The sequence below is a fragment of the Ornithorhynchus anatinus genome, chromosome 9, assembly GCF_004115215.2.
Source record: "Ornithorhynchus anatinus isolate Pmale09 chromosome 9, mOrnAna1.pri.v4, whole genome shotgun sequence".
In the NCBI taxonomy this organism is placed as follows: Eukaryota; Metazoa; Chordata; class Mammalia; order Monotremata; family Ornithorhynchidae; genus Ornithorhynchus; species Ornithorhynchus anatinus.
The window spans coordinates 39,264,722-39,278,975 of record NC_041736.1 but is presented as its reverse complement, the minus strand read 5'-3'; the positions used below and the strand labels follow the sequence as shown (position 1 = coordinate 39,278,975).

At 38.2% G+C, this 14,254-nt stretch overlaps 1 protein-coding gene across 6 annotated transcripts in view; it reads left to right on the top strand.

The window, feature by feature from the left end:
* CLIP4 (CAP-Gly domain containing linker protein family member 4) overlaps positions 1 to 13,572 on the top strand; it is a 54,025-nt gene extending 40,453 nt beyond the window's left edge. For 3 of the 6 annotated variants that reach the window (XM_007667067.4, XM_029072441.1, XM_029072440.2), the window contains 6 exons: positions 540 to 683; positions 1,899 to 2,033; positions 5,225 to 5,348; positions 8,749 to 8,813; positions 9,478 to 9,550; positions 11,219 to 13,572. In XM_007667067.4, the coding sequence (XP_007665257.1) occupies positions 540 to 683; positions 1,899 to 2,033; positions 5,225 to 5,348; positions 8,749 to 8,813; positions 9,478 to 9,550; positions 11,219 to 11,540 (863 nt within the window). In that variant the 3' untranslated portion in view covers positions 11,541 to 13,572. The remainder of the gene's footprint in view (positions 1 to 539; positions 684 to 1,898; positions 2,034 to 5,224; positions 5,349 to 8,748; positions 8,814 to 9,477; positions 9,551 to 11,218) is intronic. The other 3 variants (XM_001509416.5, XM_007667068.4, XM_007667069.4) reach the window with 3 other exon arrangements.
* Positions 13,573 to 14,254: the final 682 nt, after the last annotated feature.

Sequence of the window (14,254 nt, the reverse complement as noted above, 5' to 3'; positions counted from 1 at the left end):
CACATATCTCTGTTTGTATATTTTTCTTCAGCTTCTCACTTCTCTACTTAATTATTCTTTCAGATATTTCACCCTGATAAAGTTGAAGTACTCCCTGAATATAGTTTGTAATTTTTCTCTGTGTCCCCAGTTAGATTCTGAGCTCCTTGAGAGCAGTTATTATGTGTTGCACTTATGAAATCCTCTCTCTAGTAAATTCTTGCGGAATACTCCTGCTTGAATGAGTAATTGGGGCTGCGTTGATTTGGTGGGTCTCAATTATGAACATAGATGAGAGTAAAGACTTTTTTCTAAAGTAAATTCAAGAAAAACTGCCTACTAGCAAACATATCTAATGGAAAGGTTTAGTGAAGGACTTTCTGTCATCATCATTATTGATAGCATTTATTGAGCGCCTCCTGTTTTCAGAGCAGGATGCTAAGCATCTGGAACCATGCCATAGAAGTAAGACAAAATTCCTGCCTGCCCTCAAGGAGCTTGCAATCTAATGATAATCTGATTTCTGTATTGTGATATTGCCTTCATTTTGCCTGTTTTAGCTACTCACCTTGGATCTGTCAGCTCTTCCTCTTCTACATCCTCCTTGGATAACAAACAGACTCCTCTCAAGAATTTGGCTGGTACCAGTAGTAATAAGAAAGCAGTAATTAAAAGCTCTTCCACTTCACCCAGAGCCAGTGCTAGTATGTTTCATTTGTAAATATCTATTAGAGAACATTCTTGCTTATATAGTTTGAATTAAAGAAGTCTAATTTAGATTGAGGTCTTCCCTGACTAAGCCCTTATTTCTTCTTTCTGCCATCTTCTCTGTGTTGACTGTGGACTTGGCTGGATACTCCTTAAGCACTTTGATATTCACTTCAGCCGCATAGCACTCGTGTGCTTACTGTTATACTGTACTATTTCCCTTACCTATAATTTATTTTAATGTGGTGTTCTCTCTCCTGTGGACTGTAAGCTGCTTCTGGTTAGGGAGTGTGTCTGCCAACTCTGTTGCATTGTACTTTCCCAAGTACTTAGTAAATGCTGTGCACACAGTAAATGCTCAATAAATACCATGGATTTATTGATTGAGTAAAAATCTTGGTCTGATGTCATATCATCCCCTTTGGAATGGAGACCCTTCAAACATTATTAGTCGGTGGGGTAATGAGCCAGACAAAGGCTTCACCATCCAAAGGGTCATCCTGGAAAATCCTTTTTTAAAATCATATTTATTAAATGCTTACTATGTGCCAGGCACTTTACTAAGCTCTGGGATCAATACAAGCAAATCGGGTTGGACACAGTCCCTATCCCACAGGGGGCTCACAATCTTAATCCCCATTTTACAGATGAGGTAACTGAGGCCCAGAGAAGTGAATTTACTTGCCCAAGGTCACCCAGCAGACAAATTCATTCAATTCAATAGTATTTATTGAGCGCTTACTATGTGCAGAGTGGCATAGCTGGGATTAGAACCCACATCCTTCTGACTCCCAGGCATGTGTGCTATGCACAAGTCCATGCTGCTGTTCCTTGTGGGCAGGGAATGTGTCTACCAACTCTGTTGCATTGTTCTCTTACAAACACTCAGTATAGTGCACACAGCAAGTGCTCAATAAATGCCATTGATTGATTTATTGGTAAGGGGGATATCCGAAGTGATGGCTTTATCCTGTGGCCCTACCCATTATCTCATCTGCCACCTTGTTTCCTTCGTTGCTTATTCCTTGACTTGCCCAACTTTGGGTGGTCCAGTTGTTACCTGAATTCTGATGCCTGCAGAACATATTTGAAAAACAGTTATTCATTTTTTTTAAATGATTCTGTTGTGGCACTACTATTTGATTTAGTTGGTTTATGTTCTTTCTCTGAATATCTCTGAGCTTTACATTTTTTATTTTGTTTCCTCAAAGCAGGTTTGAATATCTCTGGTAAATTGGTAGGAAGTACACACGCCGAAGGAGAACTTCAGCTTGGAGACAGAGTCCTGGTGGTAGGCCAGAGGATTGGCACTGTTAGATTCTTCGGTACAACAAACTTTGCCCCAGGTATCTTATCCTTTGGTCAGATTATAGTCTTATGAAAAGCAGTTTTAGAGTACATCGTTTTACCTTTAAAGGAAAATGACTTTCGCTAGGCTGTCCTAAACCAAACTAAAAGCATTTGTTTGTCAGTGTATTCACAATTTATATTTGTGGGCATAATCTGGAACTGAATGTATATATTCTTGAATTCCTTATGAAAGCAGTGTTGATACCCTATTTTTAAAGTTGTACTTTCACAGACAGAAGGTCTTTTGCATTTTTTGAATTTCTGAAGTCCTTTACTTTTTCTTGGCTCATTCTGCACATATTCAGATATTTTTAAGGGATTTTTCTAATACCCAAATTTAAATCAATGAAACATTGAGTCTTGGGTTTCAGCTCTCTGAGAGCTACTTTAAACATAACTCACTGCTGAACTTTTGGTGGGCCAATCAGCCAGTATTATTGTTATATACCATGTGCAGAGCCCTTTATTTAGCACTTGGAAAAATACAGTGAAAATAAGACCCAGTTCTTACTCTCGAGAACCTTACAATCTAATAAGGGAGATGGACAGGCATAAATTATTTACAAATCGAGTGAACAGGAAGGAAAACAAAGATACAAATGGAAATAGCAAGATTATGGAAAATGAATAAAGAATGAATATGTATTTTGTAAGGCAAGAACCGAGGGGAAGCCAGCAGCATCAGAGCAGCAGCATGGCCTAGTGGAAAGAGCATGGGCCTGGGAGTCAGAGGACTTGGGTTCTCCTCCACTTGTCTGCTGTGTGACCTTTGGCAAGTCACCTAACTTCTCTGTGCCTTGGGTACCTCATCTGATTAAAATTAATTTAATTAAATCCTTCATCTGACTCAGATTGTAAGCCCTATGTGGGACAGGGACTGTGTCCAACATGACAAACCTTTACCCCAGCGTCTAGAACAATGCTTGACATATATTAAGCATTTAACAGATACCTTAATAAAATGCAAAAACCTTGAGTGTGAGGAATTTATGCTTGAAATGAAGGGAAACAGGTGGCCGTTGGAGATTTCTCTCTGTCTACTGTTGAAGTTATCTGTTTAGAGGAAAAAGAAGTGTTTTTTCACTTTCACCTTTCTTCTTCCCCTCTTCTATCCATTAGGAGCAGAGAGAGAGAGAGAGAGCGCACACAATTAATTGTGAATCCCAGGATGTAGAAAAATCACATAATAATCCTAACCCTCTCTTCTAATGTAAACTCCATTACATTGGAAGAGAGCGTTAAGATTATGATGTTAAAAGTTTGGTAAAATAGCTTTATTTATACATATTGCTATTCACCAAGGTTTCTCAAAACCTTTCTTTTTGAGAAAATCTGTGGTAAAGCATCCTGTTAGAAGCTCTTTGTGGATTTAAAAAAAAATGGCAATATGCTGTTTTGTCACAGGGTGGCATCATATTCTTGCAAAAAGAAAGTATTCAGAAATATTGAAGTGTAGCATAAACTATTCTTATTCCTCTCATTCCCTACTTAGTTATTTATATTCCCCAGATTGCAAGAAAACAGTATACTATTAATGATTGTGTAGTTTGAAGCAGTGTGGCCTAGTATGGGAAGCAGCATGGTGTAGTGGAAAGAACATGGCACTGGAATTCAGAGGACCTGGAATCTAATCCCAGAGCTGCCACTTACCTGCTGCCTCTGACCTTGGGCAAGTCACTTAATGCCTCTCTGCCTCAGTTCCCTCATCCACAAAATGAGGATTCCAATCCCTATATTCCCTCCTACTTAGACTGGGAGCCCTATGTGTGGCCTGATTATCCTGTATCTACCCTGGTACTTAGTATAGTGCTTGCCACATATACCACAGTTATTCTTATTTTAGTTGGTTTTTCTCCCTATTCAACCACATGGCAGTTGAGATCAAATTTGAACTTAAAATAACCAATGTCACAGGACTTCAAAGATGTTTCCGTAATTTCACGCTTCAGGAAACCTTGGGACTGTATTTGGTCATTTTCTCAAAATGGTTGAACCCCCTAGTATTTGCGGACGTCAGTTTTGCCCAGCTTAGGTGTAGCCCTGCCTGGAAGCTGGGACTGGTTGTGTTTCAGAATCCTGTGATGGAATGATGATTCAGAAAACAAAGTTCAGCCTGAACATTTTCAAGACCTCAGTGGCAGACCAAACAAAAGGCAGCTGCAAAGAGAACAAAATCCCTGATTGTCTTGGCTTCCTTGCCATTGGCAAAAGCATGCAACAGTTGATGTACAACATCTTATACATTTCAAGAGAAATCATAGGCAAGAATTTTCTTTCCAAGAATCGATGAAGATTCTAGAAAAATTTTGCTTATAGCATTGGAAGAGATATTGAGATGTTTTTCTTCCCACTGTCTAGCAAGATCATTCTTAGTTCTGCCCAGGTAGATGAATCTGACTTTACTTTTCTCTCTCTAAATACCTCGAGAAGTTCTTCCATCTCTCTCAAAAAGTATTTCACTGTGAACACCACCTGTCAGAAAATTCTTCCTACTATCAACCTAAATTCTTCATGTTTCCTTTTGTAGTGTCCTCATCCAAGAGGTTTTTTTAGGGAATAGTTGTTCTCTGGAAAAGAATCCTCTCTAGGTTCAATAAGTCTACTTCTTCATAGGACTTGTTTTTACGACCATGTAAATATTTTTGCGGCTGTCCTTTGAACTCTCCCCATGTTCTCCAGATTCCCTTTTAATGGTAGAGCCTAGAACTGGATACTGTACTTTGGTAATGGGAAAATCACCCCACAGTTTTGTTTCCCTGTTCATCCCAGTCTAATGTCTTCTAAATTGCAGCATTTACAATGCTGTCTCATGGACATTTTTGCCATTATAACCTCTTATTCTTTCTCCTTCATTTGCAGATAGCTAGTTCTTAGCTAATCTTAAATTTGTGCAGTTGACTTTTTCTCCTTATTTGACTGTGCTGAATTTCATTCTGTTTGTGATCCCTTCTCTAGTTTACCAAAAACATTTTGAATTTGAATCCCATTCCCCCAGGTCCTGGCCTCTCCCACTGTTGCCCATTGTGGATTTATGGACAAACGTAATGGGCATAGTCTTTATTTCCGTCATCCAGGTCACCAATAAAAATTTCTGGCCCAGAACGTATTTTTCCATTGGCAGGGTACAAGTGTGTGGATTTGTGTGCTGTTTTTTTTTTTTTAAAGAAAATGTTATTTGTGTTGGTAGGATTTTGGTGTGGCATTGAGTTGGAAAAACCTTATGGCAAGAATGATGGCTCCGTTGGAGGAGTTCAGTACTTCAGTTGTTCTCCAAGATATGGAATATTTGCTCCTCCATCCAGGGTAAAGAGGTAAGGAGGCTGAATATACATCTCCAACATAGGACTAATTTCTCATAATCCCTTTCCCCTTCCATTTAGAGTTACTAAATTTTACATTGGAAATAGGCATTGGATGAAACATTCTTTCTTGGAGGAGGTTAAAGTGCAGTTTCTTATTTCAGAGGACTTAATGAAAGCTAAATTAGCTTTTGCAATTAAAAAAACCCCTGTTTTCTCCATTTGTAAACCTGTGGGCATATATCATCTGTTAGATATGAGGTTGCAGCTGAGACCAGTCAGAGCAGTAAAATTAATCTCATGCAAATAAAAGTAAAAATGCACCATGATTGCTTTAGGCACATTCTAAATACACTAAATTTTCCTGCCATCAGCCTCTCCATTCATTCTCTTGCAAACCTAATAGGACAAAAATGGCCTTTTCCTGTGATGTCTTTAGTTATCAAAAATATAGGCAGTAGATCTTTGAGGAAGTGAAACAAGAAGGCTTTTTTTTTTTTACATGCAATGAACTAGCTCTGAGATTCTTTTTAAGATGTTACACTTTGAAAATTGTACCAGCTCACATTTGACTTGAAGTAAGTTGACCAGAAATTCTGCCCAAATGAAGGGTATATTTAGATACCATTATGGGAAATGACTTGTCTTATGTGCTGAGAGAAGTTGTCTTCATCCACCTAATTTGCTGAATGTAAAATGGGATAATAATCTCTAAGTGCAAAATTGCACGTATAATGTAACTATATTCATGGAAGCTCATCTTCCAACTATTCATGAGGCTCTTCTGGTTCACAATGTCTCTTCAATTGGTAAAAATACTAGAAAATTAACCTCAAATCGTTAGCTTTCATATATTTCTTTTAATTTTTCCTCTTGTGACTTCTAGTAATGATTTTTGAAAACCATACTTTTACTGGTACAGGCTTGATTTTAGTTGACCTGAATCTTAGTGAGTCACAAGGGCACTCATTCACATATGTAAAATAAACATAAATATGAAAGTGTTTCTTTTGAGTGGATGAGGAAAAACACTTAACCACATCACAATGGAAATGAGTTGGAAAGTATTTCAATAGTGAAGTACATTTTCAAGGGTTCTAGTTGTCAGTTACCTAATTTAACCCCCAGCCCTCCTCTATGGATCTTATTTTCCTACATGATCCTGTTTGTCTTGTGCTTTTTATCTCCAAGTTTCTTGAGAAGGCTGTATTTATGTAACCTCTGAATTTTCTTCTTTGGATTTCATGTATTTAAACTTCACTCTTCATGCCTCAGTAAAACCATTGAAATTAAAGACAGCAATTATTTCCTGGTCAAATATAAAACATTTTCTTATCCTTTTCTTGTTCAATTTATTTTTTCTTTTGAATTTTTCAGCTTTCCTTATTGCTTTCCTCTTCTCTTTCTTCCCTGAGATGTTATAATCATGCTGCTTTTTTTTTTCTAAAAAAAAAAGCATTTCCCCATCTTTTGTTTTCAAATCTGCAGCTGTCACCCTTAAAACCCTAAACCAACTTTTTCTTTCAACTCTCTGGGTACACCCGAGATTATTTCTTCACGCTTGACATTTTTCTTCTATTCAATCACAAATAAGGTGACACATTCGGAAACTATACTATTTAAAAAATACGAGTCTGTTTTTAAAGGGGCCACCCTGCCTATTACTATGCTCTCTGTTCCTGGAGCTCTCAACCTTGCTAACATTGTGTTTTTGAGGCTGACCTTTGGGTGAGACCACAGAACAAGTTGTGCATCTTTGGTAAAGACCATGCTTTCCACATGTGGGATGAAATCAAAAGTGTTACTAGAGTCTAGATAGAGTATATTGTCTGCCATACTATCAAAGGAGATCTAAATTTAACTGATATGATTTGCTCTCCACAGTATCTTGTTTGGTACTTTTTAACATCTTATTCCCATCTAGGTGGTTAGCGATTGATAATAAAATGAAAATTATGGTATTTGTTAAGAACTTACTATGTGTCAAATACTTTTCAAAGCACTGGGGTAGATACAAATCAATCAGGTCAGAGACCATCTCGGTCCCATATGGGGCTCACAGTCTAAGTTGGAGGGGGAGCAGGAATTGAATCCCCATTTTACAGATAAAACTGAGCTTCAGAGAAGTGAAGTGTCTTGTCCAGGGTGACACAGCAGGCAAGTGGCAAAGCCATTTCTGTTTGTATGTTTCAATATGGGACAATCATGTGTCTCCAGACCTTTCTGGTGAAATTGGATGAGGTAATAAATAAGTTAGATCAAAAACGTAGGAAGTCTCATGAGCTTATTCTGATATCTTCCCAGGCACTGGTATTTACCTTATGTTTGTAAAATTGCCGGGGTTTTCCTTTTCAAAGTGGCAGAATATTCTCTTTTCCAGTGCTGAGAGTATTTTCTTATCCTCCTTGAATTCTCAACAATAACAGCTAGCAGCTCTGCTAGGGCTTATCGAAGAGTGGTCATCCGGATAATGCAGTCATCAATGTCAGCAGTATTCTGGCCTCCTCCTAGAGCTCTGTCAACTGCTTCCAAATATGAAGTTGGTCCCTTTCCCCCTTGGCCACCTAAGCTTCCAACTTCTCACGAAATACTGGCAACCCACATTTCCTACAGGCCATTGGTCTTGGATGACAGAGGGCAGGAGCCAGGTATCCTACCTGGAAGCAAACATGGACAAAGGAGTTGTGACAAGGAGAAATATTCTTGGCAGCTAAACACTTCTTGATTACTTTTTTATTCCTTCTGTCTCATCTTTTAAAAAAATATATTTTTCATTCCTTTTTCTTGTGAGGGCAGAAGCAGTCAAGAATTATTTAAAACTGCCCTTGTAGACTTCTACTCTGGGGTTCCCTTTGGGTTGTTTCTGTTCTCAAGATCGCAGGCAGCTTCCCTTTTAAATAGCATTTAGGGTGGCTTCGTCCAACTCAAATTCAGAGTCATAGGCCAACTACAAGCTGATTAGCCCAGCTGCTTTGGGGTGTGAGACTCACATAGTATCTTTGAGAGAGTTAGTTCTACTCTGTGATCCCATCTTTCTTTCTTTTGTTATCTTTCTTAATTCAGTCTGCCTATTGGCTCTCCTTCTTTGTTTTCCTTGTCAGGACTCTCCCTGATCTATTCCGCTATGGTCCCTGCCTTTAGGAACCTCACTGTCTAAAATCAGGTCATGCATAAGATCTTCAGATTTTAGACACCAACCAACTGTCCTTAAGTGTTTGAGACTAAAGGAGATGATTCTGGGTCAGGGGACAGCTTTAGAATGACCCTGTGACTATAATGACAAAAAATAATTTTTCCCAATTGGGTTGGTTATGAATAACTCAGAAATGTATTTTCTTTATAATATTTGAGGGCAAGTCACATTAAGTACAAAGAAATAGTAAAGACTTTTTGTTTTCTGTTTTATCTGTAGACTTACAGATTCCTTAGATACTCTTGCAGGGGTTGCATCAAGTAAGAGGAATCGTTCTTTTCCTGGTAAGAGTCTTGTGTTCTCTCCCTGTGCGTGTGGTATATTGTGGCACCCTGTTCTCATTTTCTAAGGACAAAGAATTGTGTTGCAGATCTGGTTTTCTTACTTTGTGAGATCTTATGTACTATTTTAGTTTGCACCTGGAGGAGGAAACTATCATGAGCTGTAAGATTTGTAATTTCCTTCTTCATCTCACTTCTTTATGACCACAGAGAAACTTAATTGGCTTTACTCATTTGAAAACTAGTTTCTTTAGTGGTACACTTTTTTTTTCATAATATGCTCTTGTTTAAACAAAATATATTTCATTCAAAAGCAGTGAAATTTATAATGTAGAAAGTGATTTTGTGCACAAAGTTATTAAGACTCTGGTCCAATAAAAATTTTAATGAAATTAGAGCGTTACTAATGCATCTTACGAAAAAGCTGTGTTCTTATTACTAGTAGTTTAATTTGAAAGGCACTGAACTATTTGGATTTTGATAAAGTTGATTCTCTGGAAAATCAGAGACTAGTTTTATGTTTAGAATATACTTTTCCTCTTTATTTCTTTGGCAACTGAAGACAGAGTGTCTGGCACCACAAAACAGTACAGAAGTACTGCCAAGAAGATGAAATTAATCATGAAGTAAAAACTTGTATTCTGATAACAGTAATTTTCACATTTAGGTTTTAGGCGAAGTTTCAGTACAACTTCTGCATCTTCCCAAAAAGAAATAAATAGAAGAAACACTTTTGCCAGGTGAGTGTTGCCACTTTTAGACTAGTGTACAATCTGAAATACAGAGGTGCCAGTTCTTCATTTTGAGCATGAGAGTGAATATGGGTAGAGTATTTGAAAGGGTTTTGGTGGAGGCTACATAAGGAATGGGGCTTTGAAGAGGCGAGGGAAGAAAAGAGGAGAAGAAATGGTGGTGGTGGGCAGGGAGAAGACAAAGGGAAGGGAAGATGTGGGGGGAAGATAGAGAAGAAGAAAAGAGACAAAAAAGAGGAAAGGATGGTAAGCAGGCACTGGAGATGGTATCTCTTACTTCTGTTGTTCTTTCCCCAGTGTGCAGTAGAGTGTTCCATAAACTAAATTTTTCTGATGGAGTGTCATGGTCTCACCCCCTTTCTCCGGCGCTGCCAGTGCCACGCATCTCATCCTCCCCAGCCTGCAGGGCCGGGTCAGAGGCTGCTCTAGCTCCCAGCCTGTGTTTCGGGGAAGATGAGCCATTAGAACCATGGTCCTTCCCTGCCCACTAATAATAATGTTGGTATTTGTTAAGGGCTTTCTATGTGCAGAGCACTGTTCTAAGCACTGGGGTAGATTCAGGGTAATCAGGTTGTCCCATGTGAGGCTCATAGTCCCCATTTTACAGATGAGGTAACTGAGGCACAGAGAAGTTAAGTGACTTGCCCACAGTCACACAGCTGACAAGTGGCAGATCTGGGATTCGAACCCATGACCTCTGACTCCCAAGCCCGGGCTCTTTCCATTGAGCCACGGTGCTTCAGAAGTTTGCAGCCTTACAAGAATTTTTAAAAAAATGGTATTAAGCACTTACTATGTGCCAGGCACTGTATTAAGGGCTTGGGTAGAATAAAGCTAGCCAGGTTGGACAAAATCCATGTCCCATGTGGAGCTCACATTCGTAATCCTCATTTTACAGATGAGGTAACTGGGCACAGAGAAGTTAAGTGACTTGCCCAGGCTCACACAGCAGACAAGTGGCAAAGTCAGGATTAGAACCCAGGTTCACCGACTCCCAGCCCCATGCTTTTTGTACTAGACCATACTGCTTCTCATTTCCATTATGCCTTCTCCCTGTCAACTTGGTCTAGATAATTGGTTTGTTATTCTACTTAAGTACACTCTTTATGCCTTTATATAAATGCTGTGTAGGTTTGCTTTTTAAAAAAAATCTGTGCTGCTCTCACACCTATGTGAGATTGCTATATGACCATAAAAAGAGTTATAAAGTTCAACAAACCAATGTTTTGCCACAGCCAAGGTACACAGTTTTAGTTTGGGCTTAACGATCGTGGTAAAAGGTAAACCAGTGTAGATCTCTGCCCCAAATATATTTGTTATTTACCTTCTTGGAAGACAGGGAGGACTGGCCCCGACTATTTCCTGAGGCCTCTTCCAGTTCAGTTATTCTGTGGATCTATTCATTTTTATTTGGCTCGGAGTAGTAAGTGATGCCATCGGTTGTTGCAAATGAAAGGCTTGAATCTAAAATAAGGTAGATGAACCTCAAAAGAAGAGCTTTTCAATATTAAACATTCTCATGCTGATTGGAAATCTTAAAACTGTCCTTTTCTTATTCATGCGCTGTTGACTTTTGTCGTATCTTGTGACAGTGCAGTTTTTCTGATTAGTTTGTACTGAGCGACTTAACTGTTTTTTTCCCCCTCACTTGATTAGCTCCAAGAGCGGTTTGTTACGTCGGAGTTGGAGCAGCACTACTACTGGTGGCATTGAAGGAACTGTGAAGCTCCAGGAAGGTTCCCAGGTCCTCCTGACCAGCTCCAACGAGATGGGCATCATTAGGTACGTTGGCCCCGCTGACTTTGCACCGGGGATATGGCTTGGACTTGAACTCAGAAATGCCAAAGGAAAAAATGATGGATCAGTAGCCGACAAGCGCTATTTCACCTGTAAGCCAAACCACGGAGTCTTAGTTCGGCCAAGCAGAGTAACGTATCGTGGCATCAATGGGTCAAAGCTCGTGGAGGATGATTGTTGAACTAAAAAAAAACACAGAAAAACAACTCGCCATCAACTGAACGAAGCCTAGTATCCTGGAAATATAAGAAATAAAACACTAAAGGCTCTCGCTTTATTGTGGGTGGGAAACCAACTGCTTACTTTATTTACTTGTAATGTACATTGTTTGTGATATACCTTTGACCTCATATGTCATTGTAGCACTTTGAGGATAACCTGGTAGGAAAAGGGTATGAGCCTTGGGAACCATACATTTAAAAGCAATTTCAAAGCTTATTCAAGAGCTTCCTCAGTGTTAACGGTAGGCCCCATTAATGACTACCTAATGTTCACTCAGCTTAGTTGGTTATTTGCATTGTACGCTATTTAAACGGTTTTCCATTTAACCATTTAGTTATCCAGCATGTCCTTTATTCCCATTGCTTTCCAAACTTCGGGTAAGATGATGATCATATTCCCTTCAACTGTAGCTGAGTTGGGGGATTTTTTTATACCTTTCTTATCTTAGCAGTAAACAAGAAAATCAGTGGCACATTTTTAAGTACCTTTTGTGAAATAATTGAATGTCTGATTATTCAGAGAAACACTATTTGAGATAGATGGAAAAGAATGTACTTTTCTTCAGTATTGCATTAGAACAGGGAAACTCTGCTGATTAAGAGCAAATTGAGTATCTGTTTAGAATTTGTTGGAGAATTATGCATTTACCCTTTTTACTAAACACATGTTTAGTAAAGAAAAATCACACATTAAGAAGCACTTTTCAAAACATGTTGCACTTTCATCTCTGTGGAGATTCTCTCTCCTCTTCCATTCCCCCCACCCATTCCCCCCATTACTTGAAGTCCATTGCCTTCTGTTGCTGCTGGCTATAAAGAACATTTTAATGCATTTAAAAGCAAGGAGCAAATTGGGATGAATTGGTTAGATGGGGGGAAGGGGAAGGGGGTCTTAGCAATCTACTTAAATCTTGCGAAGAGATAGCTGAAAGTATGTATAATGTATTCTTATATAAGTGCTTAGTACAGTGCTCTGCACATAGTAAGCGCTCAATAAATACTATTGAATGAATGAATATATTCCCACATGTAGGGCCCAGTCATTTATATAATGCATTTTGTCCCTTTATTTTATTATACTTAAATTAGTTCTAGTTTTTGCTAAAGTTGTTTTAAAATTTTATCAAACTGTGGCAAAGCACAGGTATATGTATTAGGCTAGTCACATATCATACAAGAAGCAGCACTGTAATTTAGAGTTTGTCTTAAGTTGAACAAAAATGAAAAGAGTTTATTTGTGTTATGAATTAATATTGCTGTTAAAGCGGCCCAAATATATATGTATAAAAGACTTATATTTTATTGTAGATAATCAGATTTTAAAATACCACAAAAATAGCAGAATAGCGGTTGCTTTAAAAGATCAAGATTATCTTTCAGACTGAAACTGCCTTTGCACTTAAGATATTCAGATGTTTTGCAGTGTAGTATTTTTAAACTAATCCTGCAGCTATGGAAAAGTGGAATTTTAGATACTTAGAGCTATTTTGGTGAAACCTCTTTACAAAACAAGGCTGTAATATACATTGTCTTGTAATAATGGAATATTTTTACTGACAAGAGAAAAGAATGTGTTATCATTTGAATGTAAGGTTGTTTTATTATACAGTTTCTCTGCTAAAACTCAGTTGATTTCTATTTGAAGATGCAGATGCTTATTGTTGCACTTATCTTTTACAGTGGACACAATACTTCTTCTCCACCTTAAATGAGAGCACCGTAAACTGGAATCTGCTTTATTAATGCTGTTTCTGATTTTGTTTTTAGGGAAATTGATTTTACAGGTCACAGGCTAGTTGTTTTTTTTTCTTCCTGATTCCTTTTCCTACTTCGATTATGTGACTAGAACAAGAACCCTAAAACTGCATTACTGTATTTGTGTGCATAAGTATATCAAAAATATGTTTTTAAAATCTTTACTTATCACATGACCACTTTTCCTGGAAAAGAATTGCAGCTTCTTGAGCGTAAATAAAATGGGCAGCCATTGTATTTTGGAGCAGTGTCTAATCATCTACCCTCCACTTCTGTATCACACTTTCTCTTCCAATCCAACTCAGGGGAGCCTCCAACACTACATTCTTGAGTGTTTTTAGAAATGAGCTTAAAACATTTGGGGTGCCTCACCTGGGTGCTTTACTTTCCTTGCAAGCTACTTTGAGAATGATCACACTTTTGTATCTCATGTAAGACTGCTTTCTAGGTACCCACCCATCATGAACACTGTTTTTGATGGGCAGGGACCCATTTATACAGAATTTTATGTACAGAAGAATTTCCAAAACCCCTTGAATCTTCCAGTTTTGGCCTTCTTTAGCCCCACCTCAGAGGTAAGTAATACTAATATTTTGGTGGTCTTTGGTAAGGTATGAAATCTCAAGGTAGTGTAGCAGCTCCCTTTTTAATACTTCACAGTAAGTGGCTGAAAAAACTCACACAAATACCTAAGTAATGGTTCTGTGTAATGTTATATAATGAAGTACATAGGTGAAGATGACTGGTCCTTTAAAAATGAACTGGAATGTGTGATGTCCCTCTTCTAAGTGTAAAAGCTATTAATATGGAAAAATTGGTTTCTGTAGTGTTTCCTAAGAGACACTTTCAACCATGGTGGTTTTCTTTCTCCAAATAGGATTTCTATTAAGTTTTTTACAGCTAGAAGTCCTCAAAAATG